The 27,135-nt window shown below is 39.5% G+C and overlaps 1 protein-coding gene across 1 annotated transcript in view; it reads left to right on the forward strand.

The window, feature by feature from the left end:
- The window catches only part of LOC126411932 (protein sidekick), a 644,689-nt gene that overhangs the window by 516,426 nt on the left and 101,128 nt on the right, over nt 1-27,135 (forward strand). The window contains exons 9-16 of the mRNA XM_050081403.1: nt 8,527-8,646; nt 8,829-8,984; nt 15,619-15,745; nt 16,034-16,335; nt 16,452-16,637; nt 19,419-19,597; nt 20,542-20,668; nt 22,522-22,653. Coding sequence (XP_049937360.1) covers nt 8,527-8,646; nt 8,829-8,984; nt 15,619-15,745; nt 16,034-16,335; nt 16,452-16,637; nt 19,419-19,597; nt 20,542-20,668; nt 22,522-22,653 — 1,329 coding nt within the window. The remainder of the gene's footprint in view (nt 1-8,526; nt 8,647-8,828; nt 8,985-15,618; nt 15,746-16,033; nt 16,336-16,451; nt 16,638-19,418; nt 19,598-20,541; nt 20,669-22,521; nt 22,654-27,135) is intronic.

A 27,135-nucleotide genomic window follows, 5' to 3' on the forward strand; every position in this document is an offset into this window, starting at 1 on the left:
TGCTAGCTACATCCATAGCATATACTGCCATAAAAATAGAATTTTATTACAAAAATGTAATTCCAGGATGGAAGCAAAAACAAAAATAAGGAAAGGCAACCATGCACTTGTTAATGATTAATGAATGGCATAAACACTCATAAAACTGCAGTAGCTTTCCAATTTCCATTCTTTTTTTAGTGTAAGTCCATATTGTCATTCACACAGACTGAAACAGTATTGCACTGGTTTTTATTATTTGTCCAATTGTAAATGAAGCGTTAAGAAGAAGATAGCGTCTCTGGTGGTTGATGGTGTGTGTGTGTGTGTGTGTGTGTGTGTGTGTGTGTGTAAGAATGAATGCTAGTGTGTTTTTTCTGACATGGTCAAAAGCTTCCTTTAATGTTTTAGACTTGTTTTTAATTTTAAATTTATTTTATAATGTCTGACAAGTGTGGATGTAGCACATAGAATATTCAAAGAGGTGAGTGGCATGTGACAGTTATGGGTGTATATTTCAGGGGTGCAATTGTAGTGTGGAATTCTGCAGGGCAACTATTTAAGTTAATCCCGTGGAATTGTAGGCCATGGAGAAGAGATAAGATAATTACTGAGCTGATAGAAAAGATATGTGTACTTCAGGCTGAATCACATTTTTTGAAATGTGAATTAGATTTTCTGAAATTTGAGTTAGACAGACTGAAGACTGTGAGAACAGAGCAAAGGCAGAAAGCAAGGACTGAAAAGTGAACAGTTTTGCGGTCACTCTGAAATAACATGTGATAAAATTTGTTTGTCTTGTTACCTGAAGTAGTTGTGGTGGGAAGTAGAGACAGAAATGTAACTTAAGCAAGGCCTGAAATACAGGGAACTAAGAAAAAATTGTCTTGCCGTTAGGTAGAAGTCATGGGAGGGGTGTAAGTTAGATGCTACAGGACAAATTAGGATCAGCTTACCAGGTCACAAGTATTTTGAAACCAAGTGCCAGTTTTAGCAGGTGATGGGGAACATAGTGCCATTATGTGGGTACTTTTGTGAAGGAAATTTGGTGATGAGTGTAAGTGGAGCTTTGCTAAACCTGGATGAAATAGGTGCAGCAACAGCTCATATAAATTTGGGATTGATGCAGATTCTACACCTCCATAATCAGGTCGGGGTAACCACTGCTAAAATCCTTGTAAACACTGACTGAAATAAGGTCTCACACTAGTGCTGTGCCTGCTACTGCAGGTGGCAGACACTAGGTATGACCTACAACTGGATAAGAGAGTGAGCAATAAGTTGGCAAAGGTTCTTGCAGAAAATATGCAGAGAGCCAGTCACACAAATCTTTGTAATTAGTAGTGTCAGAGAGTATCTTTTTATGTTAGAGTTGGGCAGGTTTAAAGGAAATTACTGTGACCGAAGACTCCTACAGATATGTAACAAATTACTGAAAAGCAGCATTAGCTTATTTTATCGTAATATCAGGGGTTTAAAATACAAGGTTATTATTATTAAAGGTAACATGAAAAAACCTGCCTGAATGCTTTGTAACCACAGGGATAGAGAAGTTAAATGTAAATGTTTATAAATTAACAGCTTCCTTTTTTAAGCACATCACAAAGTAAAAAAAAAACATAAAATAAGTAAATTTTGTACATATCAGGACATTACAACATCTGATTGTGAGCTGATGAAAAAATACATCATTTATAATTTTAACTGTATACAGATCTCCACTGGGAAACTTTGACCTGCTTGTTAGGAAGCGTGGTTCTTTACTGCACTATCTGTCAGACAGAAGGAAGCAACCAGCGATGTGTGGTAATTTAAATGTAGATTTTCTAAAGTGGTCTGAAAGGAAAAATGTCCTGTAAAAACAATTTGGGCTGCACAATTTGATTTCAGTAATTAATTTTCCAACATGGTTGTGTCAAAATAGCAGTACACTGATTGATAATGTCTTAGATAATCATACCAAACATATAAATGCATGTCCATTAGTTAACATGTTCGAGACTGGCCTCAATCTTTCAGGGTTAAGGCAGCGGGACTTCAGCTTTTAACACATTTCCCATCCCCCCCCCCCCCCCCCCCCCCCACACACACGCACACACACACACCCTTCCTCCTGAAAGCATAGCTTTATTACTGTGTATGCAATACATTTGTGTGATGTTTCATGTCAAGAAATGAAATTGTAAGACATTTCCAGGGGCAGATGTGGACTCTGACCACAATCTATTGGTTATGAACTGCAGATTAAAACTGAAGAAACTGCAAAAAGGTGTGGATCTAAGGAGATGGGACCTGGATAAACTTACTAAACCAGAGGCTGTACAGAGTTTCAGGGAGAGCATAAGGGAACAATTGACAAGAATGGGGGAAAGAAATACAGTAGAAGAAAAATGGGTAGCTTTGAGGGATGAAGTAGTGAAGGCAGCAGAGGATCAAGTAGGTAAAAAGTAGAAATCCTTGGGTGACAGAAGAAATATTGAATTTAATTGACGAAATGAGAAAATATAAAAATGCAGTAAATGAAGCAGGCAAAAAGGAATACAAATGTCTCAAAAATGAGATCAACAGGAAGTGCAAAATGGCTAAGCAGGGATGGCTAGAGGACAAATGTAAGGATGTAGAGGCTTATCTCACTAGGGGTAAGATAGATACTGCCTACAGGAAAATTAAAGAGACCTTTGGAGAAAAGAGAACCACTTGTATGAAAATCAAGAGCTCAGATGGAAACCCAGTTCTAAGCAATGAAGGGAAAGCAGAAAGGTGGAAGGAGTATATAGAGGGTCTATACAAGGGTGATGTACTTGAGGGCAATGTTATAGAAATGGAAGAGGATGTAGATGAAGATGAAATGGGAGATATCATACTGCGTGAAGAGTTTGATAGAGCACTGAAAGATCTAAGTTGAAACAAGGCCCCGGAAGTAGACAACATTCCATTAGAACTACTGACAGCCTTAGGAGAACCAGTCCTGACAAAACTATACCATCTGGTGAGCAAGATGTAAATCCCTCAGACTTCAAGAAGAATATAATAATTCCAATCCCAAAGAAAGCATGTGTTGACAAATGTGACAATTACCGAACTATCAGTTTAATAAGTCACGTTTGGAAAATAGTAACGTGAATTCTTTACAGACGAATGGAAAAACTGGTAGAAGCCGATCTCGGGGAAGATCAGTTTGGATTCTGCAGAAATATGGGAACACGTGAGGCAATACTGACCCTACGGCTTATTTTAGGAGCTAGATTAAGAAAAGGCAAACCTACGTTTCTAGCATTTCTAGACTTAGAGAAAGCTTTTGACAGTGTTGATTGGAATACTCTTTCAAATTCTGAAGGTGGCCGGTGTAAAATACAGGGAGCGAAAGACTATTTACAATTTGTACAGAAACCAGATGGCAGTTATAAGAGTCGAGGGACATGAAAGGGAAGCAGTGGTTGGGAAGGGAGTGAGACAGGGTTGTAGCCTCTCTCCGATGTTGTTAAATCTGTATATTGAGCAAGCAGTAAAAGAAACGAAAGAAAAATTCGGAGTAGGTATTAAAACCCATGGAGAAGAAATAAAAACTATAAGGTTCGCCGATGACATTGTAATTCTGTCAGAGACAGCAAAGGATTTGGAAGAGCAGTTGAGTGGAATGGACAGTGTCTTGAAAGGAGGATATAAGGTGAACATCAACAAAAGCAAAACGAGGATAATGGAATGTAGTCGAATTAAGTCGGGTGATGCTGAGGGAATTAGATTGGGAAATGAGACACTTAAAGTAGTAAAGGAGTTTTGCTATTTGGGGAGCAAAATAACTGATGATGGTTGAAGTAGAGAGGATATAAAATGTAGACTGGCAGTGGCAAGGAAAGCGTTTCTGAAGAAGAGAAATTTGTTAACTTCAAGTATATATTTAAGTGCCAGGAAGTTGTTTCTGAAAGTATTTGTATGGAGTGTAGCCATGTATGGAAGTGAAACATGGACGATAAATAGTTTGGACAAGAAGAGAATAGAAGCTTTCGAAATGTGGTGCTACAGAAGAATGCTGAAGATTAGATGGGTAGATCACATAACTAATGAGGAGGTACTGAATAGAATTGAGGAGAAGAGGAGTTTGTGGCACAACTTGACTAGAAGAAGGGATCGGTTGGTAGGACATGTTCTGAGGCATCAAGGGATCACCAATTTAGCATTGGAGGGCAGGGTGGAGGGTAAAAATCGTAGAGGGAGGCCAAGCAGATTCAGAGGGACGTTGGCTGCAGTACGTACTGGGAGATGAAGAAGCTTGCACAGGATAGAGTAGCATGGATAGCTGCATCAAAGCAGTCTCAGGACTGAAGACCACAACAACAACAACAACGACAAGACTGCATTCATGTGTGTGTGTGTGTGTGTGTGTGTGTGTGTGTGTGTGTGTGTGCGCGCGCGCATGCGCATATGTCTGTCTGTTGTTGACGAAGGTCTTAATGGCCGAAAGCTATAATTGTGAGAGTCTTTTTGTTGTGCCTATCTGTGACTCAGCTTCTCCGCTGTATGGTGAGTAGCAACTTTCCTTCCCATAATATTGTTACATTCCATCCTGGATTTTTCGTTGTTTGAATTAATGTGTCAGTATTCTGGTATGTAGCTGATCTTATTCCTGCTAAGACCTGTCTCTCAATACTCCAAATATGATAGTGAGCTATTCCTTCATGGCTCAATGCCAAACCTCTGTAACTAACTTCTCTGGCTCTACTGGCTTCTTCACGAACCCTCCTCCCTTTCACAATGTATATGTAACATCATTGTCAGTATCCTGAAGGTGTGATGCTTCAACAGTCATCGCTTCAGTACCACGACACATTGCACACTCCTGCGACCAACATTTCTCTACCAGCTCTTGACATATACATAAAAGCATCAGGTCCATCTCTGTGTACTTCTTTCCTGTGACAATGCTTATGGCGAAACAAACAAGTTTCAAATTAGTGCATTAAATACAAAGGGCGCTCAAATAGTTTTGCTCAGTCACCTCTAATTTTTTTATTTTTGCAGGAGGAGAATGAAATTTTTTGTGAACGTACTTGGAACATTTAGCTATACATTGAGCCTACTCAGTGTAGCCTCCATCAGCTGTGACACATTTTGACTTTTACACCATTGCTTGGCACAGGAAATGAGGTTCTTCTCACTATCAAATGTTTTACAGTGCAAGTGGGCCTTCATATGAACAAAGAGTTAAAAATCAGGCAGAGCCAAGTCTGGACTCTAGGGGGGATGAGGAACAATTTTCCAACCCATTTTCCTGATTTTCTCCTGTGTCATAAGGGCTTTATGGGATTTGGCATTGTCATGGTGTAGTCTGATGAGCTGACCCTGAAGCTGTGGTCTGTGGGTCTTGATCCTGGTTAATTTCGGAGCCAGGTGGAATGAAAATGACACCACAGTGATCCCAGAAGAAGGAGGCCATCACTTTTCAGCCTGCTGTTCATGAAAGTCTTGCTTTCTTCTTCTGAGAACAACCCAGATGACACAACTCTGTGGATTGGGTTTTGCTCTCAGGTTCAGAAAAAAACAACCATGTTTCATCCTGGGTAATGATGCCGTCAAAACACTGTTTCCACTCTTCAGTAAAGATCTTCATGAGACCCTCGCACACATTTTTCTTCAATGTTTTCATTTCTCTTGGCAGTAATCTAGGCACCCAATGTGCACAGATTGTTCTGTACCCTAGTGACTGTACCAGCGATACCACACTACCCAATGACAAATGAGTCATTTCAGCAAGCTGTCATGTTGTCACACATCTGTCATTTTGGACGATTTGATCAATGGTCTCCTTTTTCACATCAGTCACTGCCGTCGATGGTCTACCTCATCGTGGATTGTCCAGTAGAGAGAAATCACCTTTTTAAACCTCTGCAACCACCACTGGATACTGCTGTGATACACTGTGCCCTCCCCACAAACAGGGAGCAACTTCCTGTGAATCGATGTGGCAGAATCATAGCTGGTCTTGAAGACGAACTGCATCACCGACCGTTGTCGCAACCTGACATCTACTTCACTGTCCATTGTGGCTCATCTGTAAATAAAAGAAAATACTTTTATTCACCAACTTACAGCTAAATGTTCCAAGTATGCTCACAAAAAATTTCATTCTCCTCCTAATACAAATAAAAAGATTAGAGACGGCTGTGCAAAACTTTTTGAACTCCATTTGTACATGTGCATACTTCCCTCACTGGCTGGCATTTTACTCATTTTGATTGCACAAAGTAGAATTTTGAGAGACCAGTTTTTAAATTCAGGTTCTTTTTTTTCATTAGGAGATATGCTTCTCTTATTGGTTGTGTCATATATCTTTTTAGCTTTTTTACCAATTTCACTAACAGAGATAACATCAGTCTGGTTAGGACTTTACCTGCTGCAATCTTTGACATCAGTTAGGTAATATTCCAGAGAAACAGTAAGCATATCATCTTGCAACAGATGCCCACAGTAAGAATCTGGGTGTGTCCCAGATACCTTTCTCATTCTTTATTTTATGAGCTTTTGAAATCAAATAATGTGAGAAGTGGGTATGTATTTCTGTATCTGCTGCTTAGAGCAGCTACCTAGTATCAGTGTCAGTAACTGTACGTTCTCAGTATAGGTGGCTGTTGAGATAGCAGTATTAAGGTTTTGAAGCCACACATCACATTTTGTGCACATGTCACTATCTTCAGGCTCTGCACCAAATGCATCTATATTATGCAATTTACAAAGTTTTGGAGATGTTACTTGTGTAAAATGTGTTTCAATTTCTCCCACTTTTCTTTCTACATACTGTTTTCTTGTGCTTCTTGACTTTCCCGGACGTTTAAGGGGGGATGTAGTAGGGGCTACAGCAAAAATGCTAACATTCAATGCATCAGCAACTTTACACCCAGAAATATAAACATCTGTGCTGTCTTCTTCAGTTTCACATTCGGGTGATGGTGAGCGTTCAGGTGGGTTGTCACTAAATTTCTTCTTGTATTGAGTTTAGCAGTTCTTACACAATGGATGTGATGCTATACTGTTACGTGAGGACCAAGATATTTCTGCAATACCTCTGACAGATTTCCAACTGTGCAGTGTTTTTCACTTTTCTTAAAAACCAACTCTTGTGTCTTTTTTTAAAAACCAACTCTTGTGACTTTTTTCATAGTCCACACACTCTGCTTTTTGTTTGCAGTTTTTTGTTTCAACACCAGACAAATCCATGAGAGATTGAATGGAAGATTTGGATTCGTTTATTGACTTTATGTATGATGAGGACTTCCAAGGATTTTCTGATGTTCACTCCCAGGACCTGTCTGTGAAAATTATGTTGGTTTTGTAGCTTGTTCTTCTTACATATGCACAGGATGCTGTTAACTTTTCTGTGACAGTTTCCTTGCAGTCTCTTTTGTAGTGAGAACAGAGTAATCTCTGTTTTTACATTTTCCAAAAAGTACCCTGAAACTAAGATGGATCTTTGCTGTCTTTTACTGCTTTACATGGCATATATTTCCCTACATCACATTTTATAATGTCTTTCAGCTCCAAAGACAAGTATTTTACATTTGCTTACCTTGACTAACTCAGTTCGTCCTTCGTGTAAGCTTGATGACCTATTTGCCTTTTGACAACCACCATTCCTATATAACAGTATTGTGATGTCACTGAGAAAGAAATTTGTGACAACAGATTTAATATGTAATTTAATAATGGGGATGGGAGAGACAGTTCAAATACTGAGAAAAATCTACATCTACATCTACATTGATACTCCGCAAGCCACCCAACGGTGTGTGGCGGAGGGCACTTTACGTGCCACTGTCATTACCTCCCTTTCCTGTTCCAGTCGCGTATGGTTCGCGGGAAGAACGACTGTCTGAAAGCCTCCGTGCGCGCTCTAATCTCTCTAATTTTACATTCGTGATCTCCTCGGGAGGTATAAGTAGGGGGAAGCAATATATTCGATACCTCATCCAGAAGCGCACCCTCTCGAAACCTGGCGAGCAAGCTACACCGCGATGCAGAGCGCCTCTCTTGCAGAGTCTGCCACTTGAGTTTATTAAACATCTCCGTAACGCTATCTGTTTGCTTATGGCATCTGTATTGCTGCATGTGCATTTTTCATTTTTATGGTGTACTCACTTTAAGAAAAAGTATTTCTCCTAATAAACAAACATTATCGAGTATGTTTAATGGTTTGTTTACTCAAAAACAGTGTAATACCATAAAATGTCTTTAAGTTTTTTATGTTGACCAGTATGTCTTAGAAATGTCTCTAATAATTATAAAAAAGACATTACTGTTCACTACAGTAAACAGAAAGTCACTATAAAAGCAAACCATGAGTTATTTAAAAGTACCCGATCTGACACATTTCAGTTTATAGTTATTAGTTGCATAATTAGTCAATATTTATACACATTGTACAGAATATGGCCTAATATGTTTGTGTTTTGCATAAGTTAGTTTTGCCTTAATGCATTGATATTTATAAAGTATTATTCTTCTTGATATTAAAAACTTCTGCTTTTCTCAACATCTGAACTTTTTTGTTCGCAGCTTCTGAACCGGTGTTAGAAGTCCCACCTCAGAACGTTACTGTTTTAGATGGGAAGGATGCAACAATAACTTGCAGAGCTGTTGGAGCTCCAACACCAAATATTACCTGGTTTTATCAGGGTAAGCAGATTTATAGTTTTATGCTCATTGCAAGTTTGCTCATAACTAGTAAGCAGTTTTAGTTTTTAGATTAGTACAGTGTTATCTTCAATAGATCTTGGTTGTGAGGGCCTAGCTGCATGACTGTGAATTAACGTCTAGTGGGAATTATTTAAGATTCCATGATATTTGTGATTTTGCAGATAATAAGCTTGTGGAAGCTTCAGGCAGGATTCAGGTCCTGGAGTATGGCGATCTGTTGATAGCTGCTGTTAGAGAGAGTGATGCTGGGAAGTATACTTGTAGGAGGGCGAATGAAGGAGGCATAGTGGAAGGATATGCATTCCTTTCTGTCCTAGGTAAGAAATCTTAACTGATGTGTCATCCTTTTTAAGATGTGTTCCCAATGGTTTCATTTGATTTGTTCTATGGCACTGTTACATAAATATGAATTAACTTCGCATTCTACTTAAAATAAATCCTCATTTTGGAATAATATTGAGCTGTGGTGGGGTTGCTAGGGTCACCTTTTGAATTCCTGGTGCCACTAGCTGGATCTGTCTTGTGATGTCCCTCTGGTTTGAGGCCACTAACATCTTTGCTGAAAGTTGTTCATGGGCACGGGGTGTGTTTTGGCATGGAGAGTTTGGGAGTGGTAGCAGAGCATGGTTCCGTTCTGTTGGCCGTATGGGGGGTAGAATTGTCTGGTCATTTGTCGTTTCCTGTGATCATTTCCTTAGTGCGTAAGGATCCCTTATGGTCTGTTGAGCATTGTATTAATTTATTCCATTGTTCGCAGGGAGCTAGCTTGCTATGGTTCCAAGTGGCTGCCCCAGAATCAGGCATCTAAAGAAGCAGCGCTTGCAGTATGAACCTAGAATTCAAGTGCCTAGCACTGTGAGTAGCGTTCCAGAGCAGGTGGCCAGGTTGTGCATGGCATTGGGCACCCCGCTCTGCATTTCGGTGAGCACCATTGGGGAGCTAGGTGTTTCTCTCAATAATATTTCTGCGGTGTTAGATGAGGTGCAGCAGAACCTGTCGTTTCTGCAGGACAGGCAACCTACTGTTAGGCAAGTTGGTAGAATTCAGATCCACCTCGCACATTTGGGGAATCGGTTGAGGGACATTACATCCTTGCAACTTCACTTCCAAACTCGCCACGCCACAACACACCTCATGCCCATCAGCGACCTTGAGCAAAGATCTTAGTGGCCTCAAACCAGAGGCACAGTTCTTCGTGAAAACCTCGTCTCCTGCCCTGAAATGAACAACTATTCCTATTATGTCTCCATGCCTGGCGGCGGTGGGCTAATCTATGTTATCCCTGGCCTGTTCCCAATTTTCCCTAAGATCTTAAGGAGTTACGGACAAAGGCAGAAGGTCATTGATATCCCACAAGTTGGATAAAGGGGAACTGATGGGAGACATAAACAAGAGAGCGGCAGGAACTGCCTTGGATGCTTCGTGCTGTGCGATGTTAAATGCAAATTTGAGCCAAGGTGAGGTTGTATCCCAGTTAAATAGGAGGCTTATGATGGTAAATGATCAAAGCTAACTAAAGGTTGCAATTAATGCTGTTGGCACAAGATGCCTGGGGATAATATGGCATGGTGGTTAGCTTCTTAACAGCATTACAAAAGCAAAACTGCTTAAACTGTTCAGAAACAAATGCTAGAGCATTATCACTAATGAGAGCCTTAGGGGCTCCAAACTAGCTGAACATGTTGGTCAGGTGTACAACGCTAATGGCCGCCATGACCCCACGACTTAGGGATTAACCATAAAAATCTGGAAAATGCATCAACAATAACCAGAATATATCGGTTCCCCCTCTTGTTACGAGGAAGAGGTTCTACATAAGTGATAAAGAGTTTGTCCATAGGGTTCTCCTCATGCTTGAATTGTAACAACCCCCTCGGAGAACTATTACTGGGTTTAACCTTCTTACGCGGTTCAGACTCACGTACTTATCACGTGATATCCTTATACAATGTGACCAAGTGAGGTGAGCCTTAATCTTGACCAATTCTTATAGAGGGCCAGATGTCCTCCCACTAGAGACAATAATGGAAAATGGGAGGCCCACATCATGAGGCAGGCAAACAAATTTTAAAGCCCACCTTCATTAATGTGTTTACATACTATGCCATTCCTGACTGAGTAGTTGCTAACTTCTCCACTGGATAAGAGTTGCTTTCTTAGTGTATCTCACAATGAACCTTGATCCTGTTTGGTTTTAAGGTCCACAAATAAGTGGGGAACTTCAGCTAAAATCATACACACAACCAGGTGAGACTCGCTAATGCCCTTATTCTCGACAGGCTCCTCTTCTTGAAACATGCAACTGAGGGTGTTGGCGACCTAGTTGTCAGAGTCTTTTATGTGTCGCACCGTGAAATGAAACAAAGAGATACAGACTGCCCACCTGGCAATCCTATCAGTTTTCATGGGTCGAACCAACACCAGCGTAGTGCCTGATTGTCTGTCTCGAGTCAAACTCCCTGTATTCAAGATAGAACTGAAACTTCTCCAAGGCGAAAAGCACAGCTAGTGCCACACACTCATAAACAGAGTAATTCATCTCTGGACCAGAGAACCTTCTAGACACAAAAGCTAATTCGATGTCTTATACCTTGATCCTGCTGCAATAACACTGCAGTAATACCGGAAGCATCACTTTTAACGATAAATCTTTTGCTGAAACCTGGGACAGCTAAGACCAGTAGGTTGCTGATAGCAGTCTTGACAGCTTCAGAAGCCACCTGTTGGCTCTCACGGCAGACAAATTTCTCCCCTTCCTATGTAGTTTATTCAGGGGAGCACCATCTGTCCAAAATCAGGGACAAAACGGCAAAAATAATTCACCACCACAATAAATCTGGCTATCTCCTTCCTATTTCGAGGTTGAGGAAATTTCTTCCACACCTTAGTTCATTCCTGTCAATCCTAATGCAATCCTCAGAAATTAAATGGCCCAGAAGGGACACATGTTTTCTAGCAAGTGTAATCTTGGCTGTCTTAATGGTCAACCCTGTATCCCGAAGCGGGAAGAGGACCTCCCGAAGATGGGGAATATGATTCTCAAAAGACTGATTATAAATGACAACATCATCAAGGTAATTACAGGCACAAGAAAACTTCTTGTCACCCAGGATGTGATCTAACAAATGAGAAAAAACTGACGCCCGAGTGGACAAGCCGAATGGCACCTGATTGAACTCATAAAGGTTCCATTCAGTGCAGAAACCAGTGACATGTTTAGACTCTTCGGTTTTTGTGAATTTCACTTCTTGTTTCTTGGACTCTTGCTCTGTCATCAAAATTTTGGGTCTGGTTAACTTACTAGGCAGGCATATGAGCAGTGGTAAGGTCCTCAGGGCGCACCTTAATCAACCTTCCCCTTGAATGAAAATTTTCACCCTACAGCGGAGTGTGCGCTGATATGAAACTTCCTGGCAGATTAAAACTATGTGCCGGACCGAGACTCGAACTCCGCTGTAGAGTGAAAATTTCATTCTAGAAACATCCCCAAGGCTGTGGCTAAGCCATGTCTCCGCAATATCCTTTCTTCCAGGAGTGCTAGTTCTGCAAGGTTCGCAGGAGAGCGTCTGTGAAGTTTGGAAGGTAGGAGACGAGGTACTGGCAGAATTAAAGCTGTGAGGACGGCGCGTGAGTCGTGCTTGGATAGCTCAGATGGTAGAGCAATCGCCCGCGAAAGGCAAGGTCCCGAGTTCGAGTCTCGGTCCGGCACATAGTTTTAATCTGCCAGGAAGTTTCAACCTTCCCCTTCTTCTTCTTCTTCTGTAGGCTGGACCAGAGACTATTGGTTTAATGGGAGGTGGGGGGAGGGGGGAGGTTGAGCTGTGGCCCAGTTGCTGGGGTTGCCAATCCAAGTTTTGGTGCCGCTAGCTTGGTCTGTCATGCGATATCCCTCCTGTTTGAGGCCACTAAGATCTTTGCTCGAGGTAATTGATGGGTCCGTGGTGTGTTGTGGTGTGGAGAGTTGAGAAGTGAAGTTGCAAGGAGGTAATGTCCCTCAAATGTTCGCCAAAATGTGTTAGGTGGGCCTGAATTCTACCAACTTCACTAACAGTAGGTTGACCGTCCTGCAGAAAGGACTAGTTCTGCTGCAGCTCATCCAATGCCATGGAAATCTTATTGAGAGAAACACCTACCTCCCTAATGGTGCTCACCGAAATGCAGAGCGGGTTGCCCAATGGTGTGCACAACCTGTTCGCCTGCTTTGGAAAACTACCCTCAGTGCTAAACTCTTGAATTCTATGTTCATACTGCAAGTGCACCTTCTTTAGATGTGTGATTCCAGGCAGCTCCTTGGATCTGTAGTAAGTTAGCTCCCTGCAAACAACAGAATAAATTAAAACAATGCTCGACAAACTGAAGGGATCCTTTTCACTAAGGAAATGACAAATGACCAGTGATAGGACAGACAATTCTAACCCCCCCCCCCCCCCCCTCCCTGTCACCAATGAAATGCAACCGCACTCTGCTGCCAGTTGTAACTTACAATTATGGCTAAAGGGATGTAAAGCTCATGTACCATCATGTGTCATTTCCTGTTGCTACCTTATTGACTTAAATACCTCTAAAACAGGTAGGCCATTGTCAAACACAATTTCAGTTAATTTGCAACACAGATTTGGTAAGATATCAGATCCGAATAGTAGAGCAATAAAACAAGATGACCTTGATTATCAAGAGTCAGCTAACCCAAATTAATTTAATTAAAAGCGAACAGGCAGACCTCAATAATAACAGCTTCATTTAAGTAAGATTACCAAATAGAAAACAGGCAGGCCTTCTTTAATAACAGCTTCACTTAAGTAAAATTACCAAATAGAAAACAGGCAGGCCTCCAATAACAGCTTCAGTTAAGTGAAATTCCCAAATAGAATATAGGCAGGCTTTCAATGATAACAGCTTCAGGTAAGTAAGATTACCAAATAGAAAACAAGCAGCCCTCCAATGATAACAGTGAAATTACAAAATACAAAATGGGCATGCCAGCTTTAATAACAGCTTCAGTTAAATGAAATCACCAAATAGAAAACAGGCAGACCTTCTTTAATAGCAGCTTCAGTTAAGTAAAATCGCCAAAAAGAAAACAGGTAGGCATTCAATAATAAGAGCTTCAGTTAAGTAAAATTACCAAATAGAAAACAGGCAGGCCTTATTTAATAACAGCTTCACTTAAGTAAGACTGCCAAATAGAAAACAGGTAGGCCTTCATGAATAACTGCTTCAGTCAAGTAACCAAGAGTTTGAATTGCCTCCTCGCAAGAGGCTTATCTGCAACACCAAATAGGAAGCCCAAGAAAGGTTACAACGAGAGGACCAGCCTTCCAAGGCCCTTTTTGTTCGGTACAGACTGGCAAAAGAAATATTAACACAGAAAGGTCAATTACGTGAAAGGAACAATAACTAGCCAAACGGTATACCTGTGTCACTACAAGATATCGCCTCTACAACGACAGCATAATGCCCAAAAGAAAACTATGCTGCCAAGCCCAATTACATAGCCTCACAAATTGCAAATTTTGAGACCCAGGCACCTCCTAAGCCAATATAATTAACAGAGCAGTGATGTCTGCAATGCCCGAAGGTATCTTGAAACCTGCACCCGGTTGTATTACAAGAGAATGGTGATGATCTGGCTGTTGAAAGACATTGAGCAGGCAGGTCGGCTAAAACCCAACCATGTAGGCACTATGAGACGATGGGCGGGTGGCGGTGGGGGACGGGGCGGGGGATGGGGGAGGGTTGGGGGTTCGGCCACAGCATAGAAGAAACATGTTATCGCTCCAGCTCAGGGTACACCATCAGCTCACACAGTTCAAGATATCCTGTTAACAAACAACAAGGCCAGTATCGACTCGGGAAAAGCAAATAACAGCCACAATTCAAGGAAGCAACTGTTGCTGAACTAGATCAGCTAAGAAATCACAGTGATCGCAACAGAGCTGTAGGTATCAAGAAGAAAATAACGGTTAAGATCACAAAATCCAAAACTTAAGTGAAGTTCACGAATCAGAGATGTAGCTTGCCGGTTCCAAAGGGGCCCCAGAATTCAGCACAGCGAAACTGGCTTCATCTCTGTCATTGGTGTGCCATGTCCCAGAGCTGGCTGGCCAGGCTACTCATGAAGACAGTACTCAAAGCCAACTACGGATTCAAATCAGTCCACAAATATGCCCAGCAACTACTTGCCGGATCGCATGCTCAAGACACTTGCAGAAGTGCTCACCTTACTCACCTGGCAGACCTCTCACACCGTCAGCCTTACTCTTTTACCGCTCCCCAACTGTCACAACACACTCCGTCCCCATCAACAACCTCGAGCAAAGCTCTTAATGGCTTCAAACCAGAGGGACATGCTCTGTTACCGCTCCCCAACTCTCCATGCCACAATACACCCCGTCCCCATCAACAGCCTCGAGCAAAGACCTTAATGGCCTCAAACCAGAGGGACATCGCATGACAGTTCGAGCTAGTGGCACCAGGAATTTTGAAGCCAATGCCAGCAACCCCGTCATGGCTCAATATTTCCAGGTGTTATTGTGTAGAACAATAATTTGTCATTTAATAGACTGACAGTCAAGGAAACTAGTGTAACTCCACTAAGAAATAGGAAGTTTAAAATAAGGCAAAAAACAGAAGACTGTTTCTGGTGACTGTGTTATTAATAAGGTATAAAACGTTAATGACAGGTGAATTGTGCTTAGTGGGAGTGCACATGTATTTAGTTAAAAATACCATAGGATAATTTATTTTGTTAGGATTTGGCATCAGTCTAGTTCTATTAGTATAATGCTTTCCATTTTTGTGTGTGTAATCCATCACTTGGTTTACTACAGTGACATTGAGCTGTACAGTCTGAGTTATAGCCCATTCATAAAAGTGAAAAATAGGTGTTGAAAATAACTAGTGTTCTCTTACAAATTAATTTATTTTTAATACTGAAGAATTTAATTCCAGTTCGGACACAAATAATCCAGCCTCCGGTAGACACAAAAGTCTTACTTGGCCTCACAGCAACACTGCAGTGCAAAGTTTCGAGTGATCCATCAGTGCCATTCAACGTAACGTGGTATCGTAATAAAGAGTAAGTTTTTGTGTTTTTTTAGTATATTTAATAGTATAAGTAATTTTGATGGTTACAATTTTTCTAACTTTTTGAAGCTTGCTTTATTGCTTAGCAATTTGCATTTTTCCTATATGACTCCTCCCCCCTACCCGCCCCTCTTCTGTGGCTTCTTAATTCATTGCATATATATGTTTTGTGTTTTGTTGAAATATTGCTCATCATTTTAAAATGAGAACTGTATAACACTAGAATGTTTTATGTAAAACATTAAGATATTCCTAATTAAAATGTGTTAATTAATTACAGGAAAATAGTTTTGGGCAACAGTCAAAGAATATCAGTGCAAGATGATGGTATGCTGGAGATACAGGCAGTGAGAGCTGCTGATGTTGGTGATTATACTTGTGCAGTTACATCTCCAGGTGGTAATGACACTCGATCTGCACATCTGAGTGTCATCGAATTGCCATTTGCCCCAGTAAATGTGAAAGCCATGAGATTGGATACAAATACACAGAGAGCTGTAAATGTTAGCTGGTCACCAGGATTTGATGGAAATAGCCCAACTCTCAAATTCATTGTACAGAAGAGAGAAGTATCAGACATAGGTCAGCACAATTATAATTTACTTGCTATATTTATCGATTGCTAGCATTGACATTTTCAAATAAGTCTTTATTATGGCAAAGAGCATTCCTTGATGAAATACTGACTGATGTTTCAGATTTGATTGCAGATCCCCTTCTCAACTGGGTGACTGAATTAAGCAATGTCTCAGCACAACAACGCTGGATACTTCTAACAAACCTCAAGGCAGCAAGTTCGTATCAGTTCAGAGTTAGTGCAGTTAACAGTGTTGGAGAAGGTTCACCATCAGAACCAAGCAATGTAGTACATCTTCCTCAAGAAGGTAATTCACTTTCTTCAATTTGGTTGCCACTATACAATAAATCCATATTAATAAAAACTGTTCTTCTTTTGGGATTGAAAGTATAAAACAGTTGATTTAAGTAATAAATGAAAGCTTACTTTGTAAGCTTCAATATTGCCTTCAAATGCCATACAGTATAATAAATTAAAAAGTAATTAAAGTCCAACAGTTCATTCAAAAGATGTTTTTGTTTCTTTATGTATTACAGCCTTTATTAGGGTATTCTCAAGTGAGGTTTTCGTTTTAATAGAGTTAACAGATGTTATTAATGCTGGTATCAATGATATATGGGAAAATTTTTGGAAAATATCACATGTTAATTATTTTCAGCCATCTTTAGATATATTTATACATGGCTGTTTCTGTCATTAACACAACATGCCAAAGGTACAAATTACAGATCCACCACAACATTCTGTGTTTGCTGTTATTAACAATCTGATTTGGATAATTAATGTTCTTCTATGTATTGGAATTCATTGCTGATCACAATATTATAGAATTTTAGCCCTTTACTGAGCTACCTTGATTGTAAATGTTTGTGTATAGTGGTGTATTGATTGTCAGAGGTAGCTTGCATGTTTGCTTTTGTGGAAGAGTTTAACTTGAGTTATCAGTGCCTAAAAATACTCCAAGGCTTGTTTTTTCTATTTGTGTTCCCATTCTTAGTAGTTATTTATGTTTATCTGGTAGATTGGGAGGTTTATCTGTATGTGGCCATTGGTTACACATGATGAAGACATAGCTCATGTGTTCACGAATGACGCCAGCTACTACGTTTCAGAGGCCCTCCTTGATTCTTTTATCAGTAGAATTAATTTTTGATGACAATCTTACATATGGGGTGGAAGTACAGCAAATAAATTGTAGCATAATTCCCAGAAACTACTGCAGTCCTCTTTGTACTTGGAGTCATTTGGATGGGTTAAAGCAGAGGCTCAGACAAGTCTGTGACTGTGTAATAAAATGGAACACCTACAGCCGTCCTTTCGATGTTATTTGTTATATGGCTACCAGTTGTTGTGATTCAATACACCATCTTCAGGTTTTAACAGATACTGAGGGGGTTAATTCCAGTCATATACATGATTTCATCAGTGGCCAACAACTATGAACTGGTTTCCATAGACTGTAACAGTGGTGTTGTGTCTCCAGCCATCAGCAGTTAGTAGTTGTTGGTTTGACGGCTGGAGACACAACATTGTTGTTACAGTCTATGGAAATCAATTCATAAGTATTGGCCACTGATGGAGTTGATGGCCTGAAGATGGTGTACTGAATCACAGAAACTGGTAGCCATATAATAAATAACATAAAAAGGATGGCTGTAGGTGTTCCATTTTATTACATAACTGAACAGCCAAAGTTCTTCAGAACCATCAGTCACAAGGATAGAAACATAAAAAAGTCTGTGACTATCTCAGATGCAGTTTTCTGGACTTGGGTGTTATCACAGTGTAATTGTAGAGCCACACCCTCCACCTCACCTCCCCCATAGTAGTTCAAGCACATGCTACACTTAGGCATGCTCAGGGGGGTGGGGTGCATTAGATTAGAGGAGCTCCTCCATAAATGCATTGATTGGTTTATGTGCCTTATTTGGAGAGGTGTAGATCAAGCATATGAAATACAGAGAGGAACATATGTCTTTTCAGGAAAGAAAGAGAAAATGTTATTCCTATGGTGCACATGTCCAGTGGACTGGACAGCTGTTAATGGTCACTTCTTTGGTGTTACCCATTAGTCCTGAGGCCACATATGCATGTAGGGAACAGCACCAATAGGGAATGCCCAATGAAGTGGATTTCATGCATTTGCAGCCTCAGGACTGATTGAAAACAACTGTCCACTGTCACACCATGTGTTTTATATGTTATTAGTTACCAACAGGAGGGTCCACGGTGAACTCTCAAAGTTAGTCTCACTCATTAACAGGAATTATATCCCCATAGCATTAAGAACAGGAAGTTTGCTAAAACCAGAGAGCAGTAGTAATGAAGTACTAAATTCTGACTGGTATATATACCACAAGGAAAGGCTTGGAACCAATGAAGACAGCATACTAATTGCTGTAAGGAACCTGTAGGTATCTAGTGAGCTTATTACAGATCCTAAATGGAAAGTAAATGTGAATGAAGATAAGCATCAAAAGCGAGTAAAATGTTGTAACCAGAACACCTGCTGCAGGAGATATAGTGGCAAAATGTTTTAGAGGAAACTTACAGATTATTCTGCATGAATGTCTTGCCTATGCTATAGTAATGGGAGGGGGGGGGGGGGGGATTTCAGTATGCCAGCTATAGACTGGGTGATTCACATAATTAAAGGAGATGTCATTGGACAGGAATTCATGTGAGGTTATTCTAAGCATTATTTCTGAAAATTGCCTTGAAGAATAACTTAGTCAGCAAACTGGCTAATGGAGGTAATGCTGCTGATCTCCCAGTGACAAGCAGTCTCAGACTTGCATTTCTACTGCTGGGTGTAAACACCCAGTGGAGGAGGTTGAGACTTGTCCTCTTGGATGCTCTTATGGCCAAAACTTTTTTAATACCTTTTGGTGTACAAAGAACCACCCAGTTGTTTGTATGAAAAATGATACAACTGCTGTAAAATCTCCATCAAGACATGTATTTGACATTATCTCTAAAGAAAAATGGTGTTAACAGCGACAACCTTAGAGCAGAGATCTCTACTCCCACAGAGAGAGAAAATTCATTTTTACTTGGAGATCACATTTATTTGTTTTAATATTCACAGCTCCATCAGGTCCTCCAGTAGGATTTGTTGGTACAGCAAGATCACCATCTGAGATCATAACGCAATGGCAACCACCATTAGAAGACCATAGGAATGGACAAATTTTGGGATATGTTATACGTTACAGGTTGTATGGTTACAATGAAAGTCCTTGGACGTACAAAAATATTACAAATGAGGTAAGAGTGTGATAATGACTGATGATTAAATTAGTAATTTGTATAGTTATTTCTGTATAATGCAGATAATGGAAACCATCTGTGACAAATACTTTTCACAATTTTGTGTGTGTGTAGTTTCTTAGTTCTAAGGAAGGATCTTATTCAAAAGCAAGGCTTGTTTATGTGCCTGTTGATCACTTAACACTTCTACTTATACTTTATGGCTTAGCTACACTCCTTCCACTATGCACTTTAGAAACAGAGTATTTTTGTGTCACATGTCATCAGCATGCCTTCCTCTTGTTTCTCAAGACATTTCCTTCACTTTTACCATCTTCTGCGTTCGATCTTATGATTACATTTTTATTCCTGCTTGTTTCTTTTGCATGGGTTTCTTCTTATTTCATGACTCATTTAACAACCACGTTATTTATTACAAAAGTCATGTTATTGTTCTTCTATTTCTCTTGTAAGTGTTTTTGTACCTATAGTGTAAATCGTTCTTCTTATGATGGTATTGGCAACTACTATATATCACTTCAAAGACTAAAATAAGAATTATTTACATTATTATTAAAGTAATAGTCCCAGAATTTGAATAGAGTGGATAGACAGGTTAGACAGTTTGGGCCGAATGTGAAAGCACTCTCTCTGTCAACGAGTCCTCTCTGGTGTCTTCTTAAAACAATAATGAACTTACCACTATTCATAATATTCTGCTGTATATTCCTTATAATTTGCTCAGTTGGTTTCTCCTTACTTTTTCGTGACAACTTTCTGTTCCTTGGATTTTGAATTTGTGCACTAGTCTTCAGAAAATTCTGAAATAAGTTTTTGGGTTATCACATTTACCAAGTTAAAGACTAAATATGTTTTTGTGTGGGGGAGTGAGCTGTGTTATGCATTGTGAAATTAAGAAAAAAGACAGTCGTTAGAAATTTTCAATTTCTTTTCTTTTCAAGGCTCAGAGGAGTTACTTAATACAAGAACTGATCACGTGGAAAGACTACATTGTTCAAATAGCTGCTTATAACAATATGGGTGTTGGTGTTTACAGTGAAGGAATGAAAATAAAAACAAAGGAAGGAGGTAAGCTGTTCATTTCCATGTTTGCATCTCTCAGCTTTTATTTTTAATATATTACAGTATATCATTCATAGTATTTTGTGCATCGAAGTTGTTTTGATTTTATTCGCCTATGAAAACAACAGGAAATAAGTAATATGAATAATTATCTATACACTGTCTACAAATTTAATTTGAAATTACAACAAATGTGCGTTTAGAAACAAATATTTTGTCTTCAGAGTTGACATTGGTCATTTTAAATCACCCATAGTTATTTTTAATATTGTAACACTCTGACTGACATGTATGTGAGGTGGTGACCTCAGCTCGTTTAAGTTAAAATACCATAGCATTTTTTCCTATCATATTCACTTTAAATTCTGATGATGGAAAATTTGTTCTAAATATAGTTCAATTATTATATTTGTATTTGTTGAAATCATCTAAAGGAGATTTTTTCCAGTAAAAAATGGAAGAATCCACTGGCACACTTTCTTCTCTGTTACACATTTATTTATTTGCTGTTCAGTTTTCAGACACTATCGTTGCTTTAGTTTAAATGGATAGCGAGATACGGGATTGTACTAATTATACTCTTACCAGTAAAAGATAAAAGGCATATATTGATGTGAGAGTGAAGATCAGAACTTACCAGTTTTCTATTACAAAACAAGATTACTGTTATGTACACTAACAGGTTTACAAGGACATATTACAAAAAGAGCATTTCTCTACTAATAAGTGCTTCAGTTTATTCTCTAAGGTATTTAGATTAGCTATCTTAAAATCATATTGTAGTCTATTATACAAAATTGTCCCTGCTGTATGTGGACTACAGTCTCCAGCCTGTTATTAATTGTAATTCTGTGAAAGTTTTACCTTTCAGTGTGTTGAAATTATGTACATTACTGTTTATTACGTCATGTACTGGATATAGTTTCACAAACTTGATTGCTTGCAGGATATATCTAGAGCAGATGGTAAGTACGCGGCTAATCCGGAAAGTAAGGTTACAAGAATTTTTTGAAGTTCAAAAATTTATGAAGTACAAAAAATGAATTTATTTTAATAAAATGTACGTAAATTGTAGTACAGGTCTTGCATTATTTTTCCATATTATCACCATTTACCTCAATACATTTTGTCATCTGTGGGACCTATTTTTTGATTCCTGTGTCATAGACATCTCCCGCTGTTTTTTTCACCAGTTCTTCACTTCGATTTTCACACTGTTGTTGTCAGAAAAGTATTTTCCATGAAAGTGTTCCTTCAATTTAGTGAACAGATGATTGTCTCTAGGTGTGAGATCGGAGCTGTGAGAGGGGTGGCTTAAAACATTCCAACCAAATGTAGTCAACAGCTCTTGTGTTGCATGAGCTGTGTGCAGGCGCGTGTTGTCATGAAGGAGACAGACTCCCATTGTCAGCATCCCATGACTTCTGTTTTGTATGGCTCTGTGAAGTTTCTTGATAGTCTCACAATATCTCGCAGAATTTATTGCTTCAGCTCTTCCCAAAAAATAATCAAGCAGAATCTCTTTTCTGTCCCAAAACATTGACACCATGATTTTCCTTGCTGTTTGCTGAATTTGAATTTTTTGGCTGAAGGAGAACAAGTATGATGGCGGGGTTTTGGCCTCCTCTTCTTCTTCTGAGTGGATTAACATCTCTTCAGTAGGGGGCTCTGAAGCATCCAACAGTTCACTAAAATTTTCTACCCAATGTTTCAATATCTGTTGGTCACCAGTAAGTATTTCCCCATTTTTATTTTACATATGTTTGTCTTTCAGTAGTAATTTTCTGATAGAAGTAATGTTTCTTTGATTTTTGTTTCCATGGAGTTTTTCAATACAGCTAATTTTGTTTTATTTTCAGTGCCAGAGGCAGCACCAACAAATGTGAAAGCAGAAGCAGTTAGCTCCACCGCAGTGAAAGTTTGGTGGAAACCACCAGATCCACAGAAAATTAACGGCTTAAATCAGGGGTATAAGCTACAAGCATGGAAAGGTAAATACATCCCTTAATTATATGTAAAGTCTTTTCTTGCACAATGTAAATAATTCAGGAGTAAAGGAGACAACTCACAAACAGCAGAAGTGTTGATTCATTGACAGGTACATAAAAAAGAATGAAAATGTTGTTAGCTTTTAGACAAATACATTGACAAGCTAGAGGACACACACACACACACACACACACACACACACACACACACACACACACACACACATTCACCTTCGTGCAACAACATTGTGCCAGCTGAACCCACAGTGCCAGGACTGGAGTTCAGCAGGTAGAATGAGGGGTTGTGTTGATTTATGTGTTTAGAGGGAGAAAAGAAGCAGGAGGCAGTAGAAGGGTTAGAGAAGGGTGCTGACATCTCAGAGGGAGGTAGCAAGTGGACAGGATAGGAGTGCAGGAGGAAGAAGCAGCAAGTACATGGGGTAGAGAAGTGACACACAAGCACTGGAACCAGTTAGTTTGTGTGGTGCACAGTGATGATGACATAGAGGAATTGATTAGCAACAGGTGACCGGATGTAGGAAGGGGAGACTGACACGTAGGAATGCAAGACTGTTGAGTAAAGAATGTGGGTGCAATGAGTTAGCGGAGAGTGAGGTCAGGATGATTATCTGAGTGAAGGACATGTTGCAAGAATAACTCCAATCTGCATAATTCAGAATAGCTGGTGCTGGGGGGAAGGATCCAAGTGATGCGGGTTGTGAAGCAGCCACTGAACTTGAGAATGTTGTGTTCAGCAGTGTGTTCCACTGTTTGGTGGTCATGCCCACATGAAATGCTGTGTAGAGTCTGCAGCAGAGCTGTACAGACTAATTAGTACCACAGGCCACTAAACTTTCACTGTTACTACATAATTTCCCCAGAAAAAATTTGTTAGTTCTCTGCTTTTTCCAAAATATTCATTTTTTTAAGTTTTACATGTTTTTTATATTATCATTGGCCTATTATCATGAAGTAAATGCCTGTAGGATCACAGAGACATATAAAACTGCTGCTAATCTTTGTTACAAAAAGCTCAGCACAGCAAAGAGTCGGCTGATAAAAGCTTACTGATGCAAAGTATGTACTGTGAAGTACATGGACCACTTACAGCTAAACAATATTGTTTCTGGTGTGTCTGTAGAAGGTTGCACAAGAAAGATATCGAGGTATAAGTTGAATTTGAAGTATATTGTAACAAACATAAACTATCTTATCTGACGTGACCTATGTTGGAACACAATAATTGAAAACAAGTCACTTCTTGATTAATGTAAGAACAAAATAATACCTGAAGGTTGTAGGCCTGAAAATGCGACAGTAAATTGAATGCTTCAAAGTCCAATGCCCGTACGCTGATTGTGCTGCAATCAAAGTCTGAAAGGAACATGAAAAAGCTTAAGTTCCAAGAGGAAGAGCAAACGTTAAAGTCCCAGAAGAATGCCCTAAAGGTTAAGTTCAGTATACCACCAATGGAAAGTAAAGACTAATATTACAAAGTTGAACTGCTGGTCATGGCATTGAAGGCCATATCTCTTTGGTGCAGAGGCCTTGAATGGTGTAGGGCAATAGCTGGCAGCTCCTGGACGCAAAGGTCGACACGGATGGCATCACTGTCATAACAGTGACTCCTGATTGTGGGAATGCTTTCGCAGTCAGCACTTGGGCCAGAAAACTCACTGGAGTATGGCCCAGTCGCCAGCTTAACTACTACCTGGGCACCAGGATACTGTAGGTACTACTTTCAGCCACGTGGCCTATGGAGGAGAAAAGGGTCACAAGCCAGTGATCTTTGATGGTGCTTGGGTTGCCAGCTGGTTGCCAGTTGGTTATCCCTCAACTGTCGTCTGAAGAGTTGTCCCCTGCAAGGCCTGTATCCATATAATCTGTCTGTGTTGTTGGTTGCTGGCTGAGCAGCCGCCAGGCCTCGGCAAAGCAGGTTTGTGCTATGGTTGCATGCCAGTGTCAGGCTATTTGTGCTTGTGTACAGCCAAAAATATTCAGATCTGGTTTTTGTTGGGCACCACTAAGTGCTGATCCAAACTAGTGACATAAATGTGAGGAATAAGTATGAGGAGGAATAATTAGATAATCATCAGGATATGGAGATATACAAACCAATGCTATTCTGTGTCCTATTTTTCTCTTCGGAGGCCGAATGAGCCTAACACACAATGTCACAACAATGCTACACACAGAGCGATCAAGGCAAAGTAGAAAGCACCAATCAGCTGGTGTCAACACCCCCTTCCCCCCTCCATCCCCATCCCTCCCATGCTTCACCTTTCGCCACTAGCTACGCACACACGTGTTGCTCCTACCTGTGTTCAGGCACACAATTGTGAAAGAGAGTTGGTTTGCGCCGTGCCTTCACTATTACATTGTTAAACTTTTATAAGTCTCACCAAAACACCCAAAATTATTGAATAACTTCTAGTTTTTTTGTTCCAGAAGAATGGATAACTGTTTAGTTTGTTTAGTGAGGAACTTTTAGTTTATTTTGAAAGGAAGAAGGCTGAACACTTAAGAAGATAGATCACTTAGTTGCTAACATAATTGTCAAATTGTAAGGCCATTTACTGATTGTTTTTGTTTTTTATTTTTACTTTTTAGTTTAAGCACAGTATAAGGTTGGTCTCCCAAAAAACTGACTGATTATTAATAGTAAACAACTGAAAATACCAAACTGACTCCATTTCTATTTAAAATAGGTAGTCCAGTGTTTAGGGCAAAAAGTCCAGCAGATTGTAATGCCAAGTCTGGCTTTTCTATTTTTGCACCTGGCAAGCCTCTTTCCCCGCCATGTGTAGCCCATGATGCTGTGTCTGTATTGTTGTCACCCCAAATTTCAGTCCCATAAAGCAAGTGCAAGTGTAGTAATCCATAGTGTATTTTTTAAGGACAGGAGGAGTTACTTTATTTGTGATACATTTTAATGAGCAAATGTTGCAGATAATGTTTTTACAGCTGGAGCTGATAAGGTCTTTTCATATAAGATGCTCATAAATCACACCACATAAAAATTTACATTTATGAAATGTTTTAACTGTAGACAGTGATGTCCACTCGAGATTGATTATATGTTAAATAGGGGAAAGACAACCATTCACTCATAGCAAATTGATGTGTGGAGCTCCATGCATCGATGCGCTATATGTGTGTTGTTGCCTTTCTCTTATTTTACATATTGCCCCATTCAGGAATTTCCATTATTGAGATTGGCTTAATTTAACAAGAACTTCACTACAGCAATCTTGTCCTTATTCATCAATGCCAACAGCCCAGTATTGCTACATCTAAGGAATTGTTTGTACTCTGTGACTAAAAAGTGTGTACATGGGGAGAATATATGTTGAAGTAAAAATAAATCTTATGATTAGACATTATGTGATCAGATTAGAGTTATCTTTATTGTTTTGTGACGCTACTAACTGTTCAGAACAACTGCAGGTAATAAAGGATGCATTATCAGCTTAATTCTGTAAATTTGAGTTTTGTGGCTGTTTTACATCAGTAATATATACAAGAAACAAAAATGTCCCAGGAATACTTCCCTGTCGGGCTCCACAGTTGAGAAATTTGTATGTTGATTAACCTTCATTCTTATGACAGACTTTAGTGTATTGTCTTCTATCTCAGATTGTGTTAAAAGTAGAGATGGGCAAAACTGTTCTTTTCAGAGATTGGATCAGAACTGTTCACTCCCTGAAATGAATTAGCTCTTTTTCATGACTCACCACTCATTTACAATAGAAAATAAATGGAAGGCACATTGTCCTTTAAACTTGGTTTATTCCAGTACTACACCTGTATTTTGATCTTATTTGATCCTATTTTTAAGTAACACAGATAATGAGTAAGAATTTTGTATTGTTTATTGAAATTTCCACGATATGACAAAGTTTTTGATTATTGATTTATTTTGCACTATCGTGGTTTTTTGGGTGATCGGAAAATGTTGTAACTTGAGATTTACATTAACAATATATTTGGCTATAATGTATTAAAATTTCATTAACCTCATACAAATTCATCGCAAGCCATATATTTTTAAAGTGAACGTTTCCTTCCGAAGACGCCTAAAATCGCAAAATCCGTACCAGAATAAGAAAAAAAGATATAAATTTGACTGTAAAACGAAAGTGCTGCATATAGCCTTACGCAGAATAAAACAAGGAAAATATTGGTGTATCACATTTTGCGATACGTTTATCGGTTCGCTCGTAATTAAAGCGTAAATTCGAGTGTCCATAATAAAAATCCTATTGTAAGAGCAGTCATCAGGAACCTAATCTAATCAGTTTAAACAAATAAAAATAAAATAAAAACAATTGATGTATACATAACATAATAATGTAATATACATAGCGGTATTACTACGAAGAACAATATCCAGTAGGGACGAACTCCGATGCAGAGGCGCTGAGTCGAGCGGGTCGAGCCGCGAGCTGTATTACTGCATGAGCTGAGACCGCAGAGACCAGAGTG

This window comes from Schistocerca serialis, chromosome 1 (genome assembly GCF_023864345.2).
Source record: "Schistocerca serialis cubense isolate TAMUIC-IGC-003099 chromosome 1, iqSchSeri2.2, whole genome shotgun sequence".
Classification (NCBI taxonomy): Eukaryota; Metazoa; Arthropoda; class Insecta; order Orthoptera; family Acrididae; genus Schistocerca; species Schistocerca serialis.